At 40.3% G+C, this 16994-nt stretch overlaps 1 protein-coding gene across 3 annotated transcripts in view; it reads right to left on the bottom strand.

The window, feature by feature from the left end:
- AMPH (amphiphysin) overlaps positions 1–16994 on the bottom strand; it is a 116150-nt gene that overhangs the window by 21837 nt on the left and 77319 nt on the right. For 2 of the 3 annotated variants that reach the window (XM_054161008.1, XM_054161007.1), the window contains exons 8-15: positions 16583–16658; positions 15516–15598; positions 13186–13324; positions 11930–12058; positions 7334–7441; positions 3771–3794; positions 2251–2274; positions 180–1967 (exon numbers count right to left, since the gene is read on the bottom strand). In XM_054161008.1, coding sequence (XP_054016983.1) covers positions 180–1967; positions 2251–2274; positions 3771–3794; positions 7334–7441; positions 11930–12058; positions 13186–13324; positions 15516–15598; positions 16583–16658 — 2371 coding nt within the window. The remainder of the gene's footprint in view (positions 1–179; positions 1968–2250; positions 2275–3770; positions 3795–7333; positions 7442–11929; positions 12059–13185; positions 13325–15515; positions 15599–16582; positions 16659–16994) is intronic. The other variant, XM_054161009.1, reaches the window with a different exon arrangement.

The following is a 16994-nucleotide window of genomic DNA, read 5'->3' as shown; positions in this document are numbered from 1 at the left end:
CACCACAGGGCTGAAGGGCACCACACTATGAGCAGTTGCATGGCAGCTTATCAAAAAAAGAACAGCACGGGCTTAGGAGGGGCAGCAGGGAACACACAGATGGGTTGTTTGAAACGACAAGGTTATGCATGGCCTAAGGAACTCTTTGTCTAGACTAGGCTACACACTGGGGTAGGTACCTCTTCTTTATCAGCCTCAATTTCCTGGTACAACAATCCATATCTCCGGTTAGCAATTTCATCTTCAGATAAATCTGAGTTGTTGGTCTCATTGTCTTTAGGACTAGTTGAACTCTCGGTGCTAGCATTTCTGGAATTTCCCATTTGAAACAGAGTCAAGGGTCTAGCTATGTCCTTGCTCAGTCCAGGATTGCTAGTGCCTGCCTGCTCCCCAGGCAGGCCTTGATTTATCGGTGCCTCCTGACTTGTATTGTTTGTACTTGCACCCACTTCTACCCAGCTGTTATCAGTCCCTGCTAGGTCTTGGGTAGACCATTTATCACTAATGCCTAACCAAACATTTTCCATGTTACCTTCCTCTGAGTCTTGCTGCTTGGGGAAAAAGGGCCAATTATCCAGTCCATTGGCTTGGCCATCTGACAGGTTAGAGAAACCCCAGGAATCATTAGTAACTGTAGGATCCCAGTTTGCCAGCCAGGGGTCTGTTTCCAAGGCTTCAGGAACACCACTGCTACTAGGATGATCTTCAGTGACTGCTGCTGCCCTATCTGTCACTTGGTCTTCTGCATTATCTAGGCAAGGGTTACCACAGCTAGTGCTAGCAGCATCAGCTGTCTCTGGCAGCAGTGCCCACTCTTTTTCAGCAGCAGTTTGTCCTTCATCAACAGCACTATCATTTGGGAAGAGGCTGATGCTATTGTCTTCGGTTCCTTTACCAGACTCTTCTGCACTGAATACTTCAGCATCAGAGAGAATGTTTCCAGTATCTGTAGGGTCCTTCTCTGTCTGGTCAGTTACCTCTAGGTCAACATGTCCCGTCATGTTTATAGACTCCTTGGATGTATTTTCTCCAGTTCCACTGTCAGTTTGGTCTAAGACATCCTCAAATGTCTTTTCATGGTTCTGATCCCAGATACCAAAGACTCTCTTGGGTTCAGCACCAGAGCTTTCTATTGTTTTACAGTTGTCCACTACTATTTTGTCCCCACCATCCAGCCCTGTGCTCAACAATGACATTTCTCCATCTGCCTCCTCAGTGACATTGACAGATTTTAATTCTTCTTCCCTGGAGTTTTCTAGGTTAGCACCACTAGCACTCCCAGAATCCCCATCATTATCTTCCAACTCATGTACATTTTCTACCCCTGTGCTGACTACAATGTCAAGATCTGGTTTTGCTAAACCCTCATGAAGTTCTGCCTCACTGTTTCCTTTGGTTTCATAACCTTGCTCTTCCAGTTCCTCTGTACCTTCTACCTCCTTGTAGTTAACAGCTCTGGTCTCTACCTTTTCACTTGGCTTGACACCTGCCCACTCGTCTTCCTCTCGCTCTTCCTTTGGCTTTTGCACATCACATGGGAGGGGTTCATCCAACAAGCTATCAGTTCCCAGGATGGGTGGCTCAAAACTGGTTATGTTCGCTAAAGGCTGATTGTTCACCACATCTTCCCATGGGACATTTTTGGCATCCAACTGGTCCTCCAGTGAAGTCCTTTGGTTTTCATTTACAGAAGCTGACCCTGGTGCAGCATCCTCCTGCTCGCCTACAGCAGGCCAAACGCTAGCAGGCAGAGTACCCGTGGATTCACTTGAGGTTTGCTCTCCCCCAGGGAAAAGCAAAGAACCGCCTGCAGAAATTTCCTGGCTGACACTGGGTGTGCTAACATCTAGGCCCCAGTTGAGTGAACCTAGATCAGTTTGAGATCTGTTAATATCTTCTGATGACCCACTGTTTGGGGTTTCCTCCATGACCAGGTTACACAGGGAAAGACTTTTTGAAGAATCAGGCTTTAAGCAGACAGAAAAGCAAAGAAAAAACACAAGATGAAAAAGATAAAGGAGGACTTGATGAGAAAACACAAAATTTATACTTTACTAGAGCAATTCTAATTTAAAGAATGAAAGTGACTAAATTAAGCTGTTTAAGGAAAAGCTATGCGGTTTGCAATGTTTGGAGGCAAAAGACTGCAATATAAAAGCAGCACTGATAGACCAAACCAGAAAACTATTACACCACACTGATAAAAGCCTCTCTCTAGAGTGGTTGCAGTTTTGGGGGAGGTTTGCTTACCGGCTGCACCAATTCGCTGCTTGTCTGTACAGAAGAAAACCATACACACAAAACAGAAAAGAAGAGCATGATAATGTACTTTGTTACAGCAGCAGTTCAATTAGCAATTCTTTATCCAGCAGCAGTTACCAGCTTGGTGTGGGGAAGGCCTCACAGGTCCTCTCCTGCCACTCGGCAGAAGAATAATCCCAGGCCCTTGTATTTAAACCACGCTTCCAGTTACATTATGAAAGAAGTTCTACATGTATGTTGGATACTTATCAGACTGTGCTTTCCCCTGTAAGCCACTCATATTTTTATCCTAGTTGAAGCTTACTATTATTTTTGTAAAAAAAACATAGCAAAGAGGAAAATAACTATAATAGAAAATATATATATACACACATAGATAGATACAGACATATAATATTAACGAGCTATAAATAAAACTGTGTGAAAGGAAGAGAGGGATAAAGATATCTAACACAAATTTGGAGCAATAAATTCAATGCATTTCTGGATTCTTTTAGCTGGTTTAGATGTTGGCAGCCTAGATATTAGATATTTAGATATTTGCCTAGCTTGTGTGTGTGGCTTTTTTTCCCCCAGGCTTTATATAACTTTTCCCAACAGAAAGAGATGAGCATTTAATTTACACCACATATGTCATGTGCTCACAAAACAGTGCTGCAAATCTGAATGAGTGAGAAGCATCCACAGATTTCTGTGCTGGCTGAAGCTACAAGAGTTTAAAAATGAGCATACCAGGCTCCTCCTCAAGTCAACTAGCTATGCCCATGACTTAGACTCAATAGAAAGCTCACAAAAATAAGTTGAGTTCTTCCTGCAGATCATTGTGTAGGTTGGTAGGTAGGAAGGTAGACAGGTAGGAAGGAAGGAATTTGAAAGGAATTCAGAAGGAAGGAAGGAATTTGTAAGGAAGGAATTAGGAAGGAATTCAGAAATAATTTGGAAGGCAGGAAGGAAGGAATTTGGAAGGAAGGAAAGAATTTTGGGAGGAAGGAAAGAATTTTGGGAGGAAGGAAAGAATTTGGGAGGAAGGAAAGAGGAATGGATAGGGTTAGCAGTAAATTTTGTGAATAACTCCAGCTCACTGTATTGTCACAAAGGCAAGTTAAATTCAGTCTTCACTCCTGAATTTTGAAAAAAATGGTTGTCCACTGGGTTAAAATCCTGAGGCATGACATATTCACATAATTAAAACAGGTGACTAGCCTCCATTCCTACGCTGTAATAGCTAACAAGAATAAAAGCAACACATTCTTAGTTATAATGACTGTGAATCTTATTAGCCCAGATTTCTGACTTCATATAGATTTTGTGGGCCAAACAGCAGAGATAATTTTTTGTAGTTGTATATAAAAGATTCCCAGTGGCTTTGTATACTTGAAAGTGTTTGTCATGGTCTGTAAAGTCTTTATCTTGGCTTTCAGTAAAAGCATTGTAAATTTGAATTTAGGATGTTACAAAATCAGAGACACAGAAATATTCCAGTTCACAATGATAAATGTCAAGCTTACCGTCCATAGATCCCATGGCAATGTCTGAAAAAAAGAAAAAAAAGAAAAAAAAAGAGACTTTTAGAAAAATACTGTTCACATACCCTGTGTTCAACATGCTACATAACTGAGTACATTAACTCCCAAGAGAGACCTTATTTATCTGCATATTTATAACACATCTATTAGTGCACGTGTGCATGCACTGGCACTTATACATGCACTTACACTTATACATGCACTGCATACTAGACTTTTGGGTTCAACAGGATGGTCAGTATGTGATGAGTTGTGGCATTTCCTACTTCAGAGCCATTGTTACTTCCCAGCAAACCCAGACCACCATGTGCTTGAGTATCACAGAGTCACAGAACCGTCAGGGTTGGAAGGGACCTCAAAGATCACCCAGTTCCAACCCCCCTGCCATGGATGTGGACACCTCACACTAGATCAGGTTGCTCAGAGCCCCATCCATCCTGGCCTTAAAATCTTCCAGAGTAACAGATTCTGAGCAGCTGACTAAATTACCTTCCACAGGCACAGAAGTCTCAACAAGGTGGAAGCTTTAATGAGCTTATATAGGTCAGGGTTTTTAGCCAGTTAAAAAATGATCCAGCTGTATCCTGAGAACACATGGGGTTTTGCACAACTTGGACACCAGGAAGGAAAGCAACATGGGTTTGGGGATAAAAAAAGTAAATATAGTTGACCAATGTTTTAATTTTCTTGACAAGTCTTTTAAGCAGTGAATGTTAGTGACCTCTTAGCAGAAGAGATGAATGGACAGATGAAAGAAAAGTAGCAGACTTTATGCCAAATATTAGCAGCCCACACATGAGAAGGAACTCTGCCAGCTGGTCACAAAAGCTGTCTGACATACATGAAAACATGTCTACTATATTCATACCTAGGTTAAAGTGCATGAAAAACAAAACAAACAAAAACCCAACCCAAAACAAAACAAAGAAGTGTTCCAAAAGCAAAATGTAAACCTGTTCCTGAAGAATTTGCAAATGTTAAATGTGACATCTAATATTTGCCTGAGAGAAAGGTTTCCTGCATTTAGCTTCTCTTCTTGCTTGTTTCCTTTATAAGACAGCATGTCTTTCTCAACAACTGCTTTCATAAACAAAAGATACAGTAATAACTCACTACTCATATTTACAGCAAATTAACATCAACGGCCATTTCTCAACTTAATCTGGTTTCAGTTCAGTGCTTCTGTAGATGTAATTCACCTATGTACTTGGCTATAACATTATTAGCTGACTAGTCAAGCTTTAAGGAAAAATCACAGATCTGTCCTCAAAGCACTAGTGGGTACAAATACTAGATGTCCTACTGACGTCTATAGAAGGACAGATGACTTATTTTTCATTTTTTCCCTCTTACTGCTCATGAGACTTTGAGCATGGGAAGGAAGGAACAAACTGAGGGAAAAGTGGGGCAAACCAATGCTAGTAAATGGAGGTGAGGGTCAGGCACGTTCAGAAAGGCCACTTCCGAAGCAGCCACTGAAAGAAGTGAAAGTGAGAAAGGTCAGACTGAGGCTCACTTACTGTGGTCTGTTCACCTTGGCACAGGAGTGGAGGGAGGTAATGAATTATATGATCAGTAGACAAGCCATGCCAGGCTTCCCAAGGCATCATGACACAGATGATTACTCCTGTCTTCCTGTCGCTACTTCAGCAGTTTACTGAGGGGCAAATATCTGTGACTGAGGCAAAAAATATACACAAACACCGCCTGATGCTCTCTTCTTAGTCTCCCTGAAGGCTACCACGGGGCTCTCCAAAGACTGCAACCATAGGTTTAATTCTGTCTGTGCTGCACCAGAAATGATTCTGCCACATCCAGTGGCAAACCAAGACCTAGACTTCAAGACTGTCTTCTCTTTTTTTGAGATTCAATGATTCTTCTGAAAACATAGTGCTTTATCTCCTCCACATGGTCCTAGGGATGCGGACCATCCTTTCTCCTGTGTATATGCTGGGAAGAAAGGTGAATGGAGAAAAAAGACTGGAGGAGCTCCGTGAATGCTTCTTGACTGACAAAATTAGATTCTGTATTTCATGGTACAGTGGAATCCAAAGCAACTCTTTCCCACTAAACTTCTGTACAATGTGATGTCATAACACACATTGTTATGTCTTTGTCACAAAAGTCAAATGTCTTTGGTTTAATAATCCAGGGCTCTGGGCAACCTGATCTGGTTGAGAGTGCCCCTGCTTACTGCAGAGGAGTTGGACTAGATGACCCTTGGAGGTCCCTTCCAACCCAGACCATTCTATTACTCTATGATCCCACTGCTCTAATCAGCATTATTGCAAGAGAAGCTGAAAAGACAAAGTTACAGACAGAGTTATCTGTCACTGCTGAATAACAATGAATTTCCTTCCCCTTCTTTCCTGTTTAGAGGAGTAAGAAAATAAGAAGCACAAAGCCTCTGCTAAATACCTCTAGCAAACCACACAGAGAAATTTCAGCTAATATTCTGAGTGCTGACAATACACTGATTGCCTGACAATGCAAAATGCATCAGAGATCACCGCAGATCTCATTACATAACTAGAACTGCACGCCAAATAAGAATTAATTAACTGGGGAAGAGATCAGCAGAGAACCAGGACTCTCTCAGCCTTAAAGGCTCTTGTCTCATCACTCCATTCCCAGTGCTGCATTCCTGAACAGCTGATTAGTCCTCTCATGTCTCACAGTACATGCCAGCTCAGTGATAGCCACAGGGCTAATAGGTTTTGCCAACAACGTGTTAATATTGTTTCCTTCTCTCTGTACAATACAGAGCTGCAGCTCTGCTAGCCAGCACTTCCCTGCTGTACTATCAGCCCTCTGGGTAGTGGAAGAGAGTCATAGATCTCAAAATAGTAGGTCCCCTAGGGTAAGCCAATGAAAATCTGACACTGGATGTATTACACTTTATATTTTCTTTTGTTTTTCTTATCTTTTTTTCCTCCCTCCATAGTGCTGCAAGGAACTATTGTAGCAAATATTCCCACAGAATGCAGTTTCTTTAAAACAGCCTTCTGCAAGGAAATGTCCTCTTACATCTTCTCATTTTCCTTGAGGTTAGGTCTGAAATAGATTTATAAAGCAAACCCATTCAGACTATATCCATTGCTTGCTACAGAAACTCCACCACAGCAAAACAATCACATGCTGACTCCATGAGACTTAAGTCACCAGAGGCATCTTTCCAGACATGAAGAGTCAAAGCCAGGACAGAAAACGTGTCTGGAAAAAAACAAGCACTGGAAATTTTTAATGTTGGCTCTAAATATTATTCTGAAGTTGGAATATAAGAGCTTGTCAAAGTCAAGGTACCAGCCACTCTTTTCATTGGCAGACATCTCATTTCACTGCCTCACAGCTTCCTTCCTTTCCAGTACATTATCAAGTACAGGGATACCGAAGGGGAAAGGTAGATGGCTGACTAGGGCTGCTCAGGAAGGTCACATTTTTCAGACACTGCAGACACAATGCTCATTAGTACATGAGGCAAATCTTTGCTATAAAACACAGAACATTGCATTCATGTATTTGCCTACCTCCAGGCAAAGATATACCTGAGACATGGGTGAATGAGTAACTCCTGTTGATACAGCTTCTGGCTTGAAAGGGTCAAAGTCCAAATCTAGCAAAGATTCTTCTTTCTTAGCTTCAGGAACTTCATTCTGTTGGAAGAGAAACATAACTTTTGAAAAAACTCATATTTCAAAAGCTGCCTTGGGCAGCAAAATATTGAGGTGTAAGAGAAAAAAAAAGTTGCAGACATTTTAGCTGTGGTGCAAAGCAGGAGGAGAGGGAGCTCTGAAGACTCACCCGCAACTTTTATGTCTTTTAGTGCAACTTTTAATTTTATGAGCTCCATTCTTATGATGCCTTTGTTTTCTCTGTAGTGCAGCTTTGCCTTTTGAGGGTAAAAAACCCACAGCCTTTTTGAAAAAGTGCAAAGTGTTCATCACTTGACTGTCAAGGCCCTTTTAAAGCACTTTGAGACAGGCACAACTGAAAACTACAGAAATGGCACCCGATGTCCATGCATTCTAATAAGTGAATCTCTCCCCACACATTAGTAACAAGCCAATACAGGAGGACATAAATGTGCTTGACTTAAATTTCAACTCTGAACACGAATACCAATTTATATTTAATGCTATCCTTAGCTCTAAACTTTGGGAAACACCTTATGTAACACTAACTAAATCTTGCTACTCTGATCTGCTCTTACAAAACTGGATTACATGGTACAGCCTTTTTCTCTTTGCAATTAATGAATTAACCAAGGCCTCTGAGGTCACTGTAAATATATGTATTGGTTCAACGGACTCCAAGCCTTTTCTGTTGCAAGTAACACAAATAATGGGTGTGCCTCAACACAGAATTTTAATTAACATGAAATTGTAGTTGAGATTTATTTGTCATTAACTATTTCAGACAAGCCTGTTGGTTTTGGTAACAAGGCTAGTACTGCCCACCGCTAGTTGTTCAGTGCTTATTACATAAGGAGAGGAGCTTTTCTTTTGATGTACAGAATGTGGAGATAGTAAAGTATTCATTAGAATGCTGTTCTGAAAGGTGTTTGGGTTGGAATTGGTACCACAGGAAATTATTTGCATTCACACATAATCTCATGTTAGAATGGCAATACAGGGTCAGGTCATGTAGTCCAATGTCCTGCTCCTGACTGTGGCCAAAGTGTATGCAAGGGGAAGTCTGTAACAGGGCATTCACAGGAAGACCAAAAGTAGAAAAGAATAATGAAAATAACAGTAAAACAAACAAATAAATCCTTTCTATTATTAAACCCTTTAATAAACTTTCAAAGTTCATACAAACTTTCCAAATTATTGTTACTACGGATAAACAGGCATTCCAGTGTAGGTAATGAATAGCTTCCATGTGCCACAAGACCTCTAAGCTCTCTGTGTCACCTGAAAACAGGGTCCAAAGAGCATCTCAGTTCTCATGCTAGGAATGACAGAACGACCTGAACTCTTCATTCTGGAAGAGGAGTGCTAGGGGTGATGCAAGTGTGGTGCACATCAGCCCGAGAGGCACAGCAGTTTGGTTGCTCTATGACTCCTCCAAAGCAGGAAGGTAGGTGTCAGCAAAGGTGATGGAGGTAGGTGTGGAATAAAGAAAAAGTAGCGGTGGTCCATGTGGCACAGAGTTCACCTGGGGACCTCCTTGCCACCATATGGTGTGAATATGAAAATTTTACATGTGCTGAAAGGTGAAACAAAGTTTTGGCAATGCCATCTGTTGAGGATCACTAATAGATAGAGATCATGCTGAGGAAGCCCTTGAGTTGCAAATGACTGGAGGCTGGGAGACTGTAGAAATGGGTGTAAGAAAGACCATCTTTGCTTGTCTTGTTTTGTATTCTTCACTCAGCCTGTGTTTTTGGCCCCTGGTGATGATGGATAACTGATCTGACACAATGTGACACAAGTGTGACAGTGTCACACTTCAAAAAGTCAAATCCAAACCAGCCCTTCTCACCAGCAGTACATTCATTTTGTCACACCTTTCATCCAATGTATTTGGACTGTTCACAGAATGCAAAAGTTTCCGTTACCCTCAGACTAAAACCAAGAGAAAACTTGTCATAACATTAGGAACAAAGGCCTAAATGAACATACAGTTAAATCAGACGGAGATTTAGAAGAAACAGGAAACTCAGGAAATCATTTTATAGCCATGACAGGAAGGCCTGCCAATCATCTTGGATTAATTCCACCATAGCATGACAAAGCATGAATGAATGTCACATGTGAAAGAGGTGGGAGCAAGAGGACATGTATGCGTGAGGGATGGAGAAGGCACAATAAACCTGCAAGGATCACCAGAACTGCCACCCCCTCCCTGTACACGGTGTACCAGCCTTAAAATTCCCCTAGCAGATATGAGCTGTCCACTTCAGAGCTGCCAAAACCAGGTACAATAAGTACACACTATAAAGGGCCACAATGTTCAGGCTAGTAACTGGACAGTAGGGAGAAATGTGATGTGAAGAAAACAAGAAATTAAACAAGAAGACTAATTTCTAAATACTCCTTTTATCTGGTCATCCAGATATCACACCTCCTCACCTCTTTCTTTTACACCTACTTTCTTTTACTTAATTAAATGGTTCTTGACAATGAATAAATTGGAAGTGTGAGCTGATTTGTTGAATCAGAGCTAAAATATCCAACCACACCAAGCAGAATTGTCCTTCAGCATTTTGCAAACATTGAATGCATTAGAAGTGCTAGGTAAAGAAAGATGATCAACAAGCATAGGCTATTTGTGTTCCAGAGCAGAAAAGTGTTAGCCCTGTTCATAATCCCCTCTGAAATAGGATTAAATTTATCAGTCTGTTGGTTTTGTGCCTCTGTGGGTACACAGTGCCACAAACACATCTAGTGATCCTTGGGGAAGTCCTACATCATTAGGGGGCTCTACAGACTCAATAGCTTTCTCCATATTGCCCAACAAGGACTCTGGGGGTACAAGAGATGTCATAAGCATCAAGAGTAATAAGTCCATATTTCCTGTGGATTCCATGCAATCTATTTTTAATAACTAGTTCTCTTACAGAAGGATATCAAACCTATACATCACACTATTTGAGTATACCTGTACAGAGAACTCAGATACATTAAGGATGCTTTAGTGATGAGGGTAGGTTTTGTGGAGGGGGAAATGCAGATGATTCATGAGAAGCTGGGCAGGGAATAGTTCAGGTCATTCCCAGGTCACTGACTGTGGAGGAGGAAAGGACATAAATCACTCAGTGAAAGGAATCAATTTTTTCCTTGAGATAAAAGGGAAAGATTTAAATTCTCAAAAGCACACGCCACCTTTATTATGACATCCCAATTTTATACCAGTCTCTTCTAGAAAGGATGTGAAGATCCTGGAATCTTGACTTATACTCACTTAAATCCCTGTTCCAGTGTCAGCTCTTAACAGAAATACAAACTGATTCCAATTCTGCTTCCCTGGCTGGTCTGACAGGCAAAGATTTGGTGGATACAGCATTTAATGCGGGAGGTCACATCTAGCACAGGTTACACTGATTTACCACTGATCTCAAAGCACATGCCAGTGTTAACTCACCTGAAGTCAAGGCACAATGATGCAACAGACCTGCAACCTTCCTTCAGCAGGAGAGGCCAGCAGCAGCTGCATACTGGGAGCTGCCATTAATACTTTAATTGCATGGGGACTTCACTATAAATAACTCTTTTCTCTTCCAAATAGAGCCTTGTGGATGACAACTCTGCTTTCTTCCCTCCATAAGAAACCAAAACATCTCATGTTCAAATTATCTACAATTACTTTGTTTTTCCTTGCTGCCTACCTTCTCTTGCATTGTCAAATGAATTAGTACAAAACAAATAATTCACATGAAAACAAAAATCCGTAAGCTTTCTGCATAAGCTTCTGCACATTTCTCCCCAGTTTGTCAGACACGGGCTTGGATTTCAGAGTTGTAATTACCATAATAGAAAGAGTCCATTATTGAACAACCATCAGTTACCACAACTGTATAACAGCTGAAAACTGAATACAAAATACAGAGACTTATTTTACACAGCTCTGGCTTTTGTGTTCATTATAAACCATTTATAAAAAAAAAAGTAATAAAAATGTGAGGAAAAAAAAGTAATTTTGATCACTTCCCTGCTTTGTAACTACTGTTTCTAGGACTCAAAACCAAGTGAAGGAAAAATCCATCTGGAGAGAACTTTCATACCTGCAAAAAGTTGATTAAAAAAAGCAAATAATGAAGGATCACTGTAAAGAGTCACTTGAGATGTCTAGGATTAGGTAGAAATGCATCTTAGATGAACACTCCACTTGTAATACAACTTGGATGCCGGTACATCTCAAACATGGCTGCATCACAGTATTTTCAGTCAGGCCCCTCAGGAAAACCCTCATTTTTTTTTTTCATTATGTTACCAATATCAGCCATTTTGAGTGATTATATCTGGTCTACTCAAAGATAAAACACTGTAAGTATGACTGTTTCAAGACAACATAAAATGATAATAGTGCTTTTGCCTTTTACCAGCAGCCTCCACAGAGAGATCAGCCCCAAGGCCACTGTCTTGGAGAACTCAGGATGACTGTAAGGTTGGACCCATACACCATCCTCTGAAGCTTACCTGTGATGGGGTTGTCACATTAATTTCTGGGACAAAGTTGTCGTCGAATAAGTTAATGATGTTCTCCTGTTGCAACTCCTTCGTGGGTGTGAGTTTAGGCAGTGGTGGGACTGGTGGACCTTTCCTCAGCTAGGCAGACAGAAAATATATCAGACTAGTTCAGAAGTAAGAACTTTAAGCTAGGCCTAGACAATTACTTGGAAGAGTGATGCTGCACAGAACCAGGTATCTGCAGCTTTTTGGCTTCTTAAATTAATTCCTGCTACCTTTAAAGACTAGTTAATGCTACGACCTTATCATCACTGGGAACCGCAGCATCTCAAAAGTGCTTAGGTCATTAATTCCCCCCGCTTTTGAGACATTCAAATAACTATGACAAACGAATTGCTTGGAATAATAGCAAATGGTACTGGACAATTTAGAAGTCTATCAAAATACCAAGAAAAAAAAATCCAGAAAAAAATCCTCAGGTTTTATAGATATGTAACACCACTGGCTCCAGTAAGACTAAGCTGAGTTCCACTAGATGAATATTCAGGCAGTGAGGTGTCACATTTTGGGAGATAAGAGAAAAGAAGTGTGTCTGCATGTGACTACCATGCAAAACAAGATTTCTTCTGATATGCTTCCACTATAGAATCATCAGTCAGCACAGAAGCTATCCCAACTATGGAAGCATCAGTAACGTAAACACAACGCTCTGAAATCTTGGCCAAATCTTTCACACAGCTCTTATGTTACAGCTGAAACTGACACATGAAACTGATTTCTATTTCACCAGTGTTGGTGAGAGCAGAAATTACTCCAGTGACTTCAGTGAGGTGCCAAACTTCTCAAACCAGTGTTAGTAACAAACAATAACCCTTAGTTATCAGTAAATATCACTGTAGTATTTAAGTATTCAAGCTGATTGAAGAGCAGGAATATATAATGTACTGAAAGTCAGGCGGAGGCTTTAGACATTGGTTTTTCAAGCCATCACTGCTGGGACATGAATCCTTAGAGATTATGCAATTTTTTAAGAAGTGTTTTGTCACCATAAGTCATCCCCCCCCCATTCACTGGCACCTTAAATTTTCTTCAATCCCACTTATATATAAGGAATTTTCCACCCATGAGCAGAACTGAGTGCAACAGAGCTAGTGGCCTCTCTGTCATTTCTCAGTCACAACCCAGTGAAAAATCCACCATACACATTATCTCAGGTAATTTTCACTGCACGACACAACAGTTTTTCCTCCTAGGCTTCAGCTTACCTGTGTGGGTGACTTAGGTCGGGCTGGTGCTGGAGATGCTGGTGCCAGCATATGATTAGGACTAGCAGTAGGGCTAGGCAGGGGAGAGGCCTCCTCTGGTGGTGATGGTGTTTTTGCAAAGCGAAGAGGACCTGAATCGCTGGACAGAAGCAAAGCAATGGTGAGGACATACACATCATGCTGACCTTGACAATTTGATGCAATAGGCAAAGTGCATCTCTGATGTAATGTCAGTGACCACAAAAGACAGTGCACACTGGAATTGAACTGACCCATTCTACAATGACTGAAATTAAACCCAAAATTAATTTCCATTAAAATCCAGTGATCTACAGAGGCAAAGGAAACTTTAATTTTGAGTAGTCTTGGTTTTTGGAACACCTGTTTACCTGATGATTATAACTTGAGGGAAACAGAGTGCCTGTACTTTGTCAGATTCTGTATTTGAAATAATGTTTGAGGCATAAGGTTGTAGCTATCATAAAAGGTGAGATGGAATCATTGTCTTCATTTCACACAGTTCTCACAATAAAAACCTCTAAAGATAAAAATCTCAGGAGAAGGCATAACAATGAATAATGCAAATACTTCAGAAGCAACTTCAGAAAGGTTGTGATGAAATAAAACGCATCCAAGATTCTTATAAAGATAGCACTATTTAGAGGGACAGTCCAACACAAGTATAAAAAAAGCAGCAGTCAAGTGACTTCAACAGAGCACTGCTAATACTAAGATCTGATGAAGTCGTAAGAAAGGATCTGCCCTTCCCATGAAAGGCCTTGGAGAAAACATCGAGACATATTCAGCTACCTAGAAATGCTGAAAGCTTACAACTGGAGGAGGCTACAAACTACTGCACTCAGCAACCACAGTACTTGGTAAGATAAGAGCAAGTCCTACATATCTTCAGGGAGAGCAGAGGTGCTACCCAATCGAGAACACACCATAAACATGTTCCTAAGGCTAACACAAGAAAAATTTGTTCTTTGGAAAGGACAGACTTAGCTCACACTCACCACCTCTTTCTGTGGAAGTATTAAAAAGGAAAAAAATAAGGAGTTATTAAGAAATTTGTTTTCCAGTACAACATATGTCAGGATGTTAACTAGCAAACAAGTTTTTAAGGTGTTTCTACTTATACAGTCATCTAAAAGAATGATTAAATACTTTACTTGTCTAGTATCCATTTCTCATCCATCTGAAAAGGAAAACTATCTTTTCTAACAAAGAACCATTTCAGAGTATGATAACTAATAATGCAAATAAAAATCTATCCAGGTAGTCACAAAAAGCTTTCCGAACAGCACAGCAAAAGAGAGTAATAAGGGAACTAAAAAAAAATGTATGTATTTTAGAAAAACAAGCTAAGAATATCACATGACATTAACCTATGTCTACTCATTTGCAGCAATAACAATTAGTGATTTTTTTTTTCTCATTCATGTAATGAGAAATTCAGTGGGAACAAGTGTGTGCAGATGTTACATTCTTCGGTCACTCTTAAGTGCTGCTACTCTGAGTCGAGCTTGAGGGCAAATTTGCAGTACCTACAACATTGTTCTGATTGCTCCTCATGAGCTTGGATTGGCTGGAAATTCACTCTAAATATGATAAGCAGTCTAACTGTTTTAGATTTCCAGCCTCTTACATTTATCATTATTAAAGCACAGAGAGATCAAATTATGGCAGAAAAAATCAGAAACAAAACAGAAATACTGCACTGCATTCACTGACCTTAGGAAACCACCATCTTTCTTTTTTTCTTTTAGGACAAAATTTCTTTTGAAAGTCATTAAAAATGCAATAGTTTGCAACTTTCATTTTCCTTAGCTTTTCAGCTTTTATAATGCCCTCTCAGATGATATTTCTTGACTTTTCCCCGCGAATAGAAGAGACAGAAACTGAATTGCAAAGGCTGGGATTCTCACCTATTCACATGCCTTTGGGAGCTAAAAACCCATCTGAATATTTCAAGGCTTTAAACAAATTTATGAGAGTTAGCATCACTGCTGTAAATGAATCTAAGAGTAAACGACCTATAATCTTAGCTGACGCAAACAGGGGTAACAAGCCTACAATGTAGCAGCCAAGAGTCTGTACTTTATTCTCTGTTATTTTTTAAAGGATGATGTCTGATGAAGGAAGATTTCTGCCTTCAGTCATGTTGAGAAGAAATCTGTCCAAGATACCTTCTCTACCATCTTGAATGAACACACCCAGTGGACCGTGTTATGCAGCAATCACTTCACATGGTGTAGGTGATAGGTGCATATGTTGAAACCCACAAAGGCTACTGCAATGCAATTCATTAATAAAAGCAGTGAATTCACCTTGGTGCCCCTTGGATGGTGAAGGCCTTGTCTGCATGCTGATCTCCCAGCTTTGTCATCACTTCATATAGTTTGTGACATAGCTGAGGAAACAAAAGACTTGCCTGAGTTTATATCATAGTATCATAGTATCAGTCAGGGTTGGAAGGGACCTCCTCACATCCAGCCTGAATCTCCCCACCTCCAGCTTCATGCCATTATAAAGCTCTATATCCATGATTGAAAACACAGGTGACAAATCTGGTCTGAGAACTGATAACATATACTCTAACTTTAAACTGGCATCTAGATTCTTCCATAAATACTCAGTGCCATGCATATGAAATGATCAAATGGAAACCCATCAAAATCTACAGAATCAAAGACAACAGCAGTTCTTCAAAACCATAAGTTGACGTTCAGAGAGCAAATTCAGAAGTGTAACTAGCTGCTGCCTGATCTGTGATGAAGGAGATAATCTAAAGCTTAAAGCAGCTGGAGTAGCTGAAGAGATTCATGCTTTCCCCTCAAAAATCTAACCGAGATTTATCTGGGGCTTCTTTCAGGTGAGTTTTCCAAACAATTTTGTTTTCTCTAAGTAGGTTACTGTAGATAATACACTACCATTCAGCAAAAGAGCTTCACTGAAATGATACTATCTGTCTAACCGTCTCAGACAGAATGTCATGCTGCTAACATCATATACAGCAGTCTTGAAAGGAACGCTTGATGTGTTTTTCTTGCACTGATTAAAGCAATGAGATGCTTCACAATTGGAGATGAAAAAAAAAAATACTGAAGGCAACAGTATGATAAACAGAATGGAGAAGCTATGAAAATAGAAACTGAATTTAGTGCAACAACTGATAATGCTTTGTAGTCCAAAAATGTACCGGCTGCCCTTTCCTTGAGGAGAGTACAGAAATGGCAAATAGAAATGAACACAAACGCTATACTAGAAATCTGGATCTAGGGCAAATTCTCCCATGTTCCTCTGCTAGACCTTTACTGCTGCATTGTAAGACACTTGCCTGCTGCTACACATATCACATAATCCATTATACATGAGATATTCATTTTGTACTCACTAAAGCTATTTCCTTGTGAAACTTGGCTTCGAGGCTGGATACATTTTTGAAGGTGTTCACATAGAAGCCAACTCGTCTACAGAGGATGGCACAAAGAAAGGAAAAAGATAATAAAAGATAGAGGTGGGAGGGCCACAAAAGCAAATTAATTATATTTCCCCCCCAAACTACAAGCAGCATTTTTAACTATTATTCTCAGGAAAGCAAATAACTGGATTGAATGGCAATTTTTAGACTATTTTATTCATTATTATTTCTGCTTGTGCTGAGAACCATCAGATTTCACACAGCACAGAGTGAATCAAGTCGAGACTCCTCCACAGTGGGGGACTTCAGCTTGTTTTAGAGAAGGAAGAGACTTGATAGTATTGGCAGGAGTGTGGCACGATATAGATGAGACATTTTTACAAAT

The sequence above is a fragment of the Dryobates pubescens genome, chromosome 4 (genome assembly GCF_014839835.1).
Source record: "Dryobates pubescens isolate bDryPub1 chromosome 4, bDryPub1.pri, whole genome shotgun sequence".
In the NCBI taxonomy this organism is placed as follows: Eukaryota; Metazoa; Chordata; class Aves; order Piciformes; family Picidae; genus Dryobates; species Dryobates pubescens.
The sequence above is the reverse complement of the archived record's forward strand: the minus strand, read 5'-3'. Positions and strand labels throughout refer to the sequence as shown.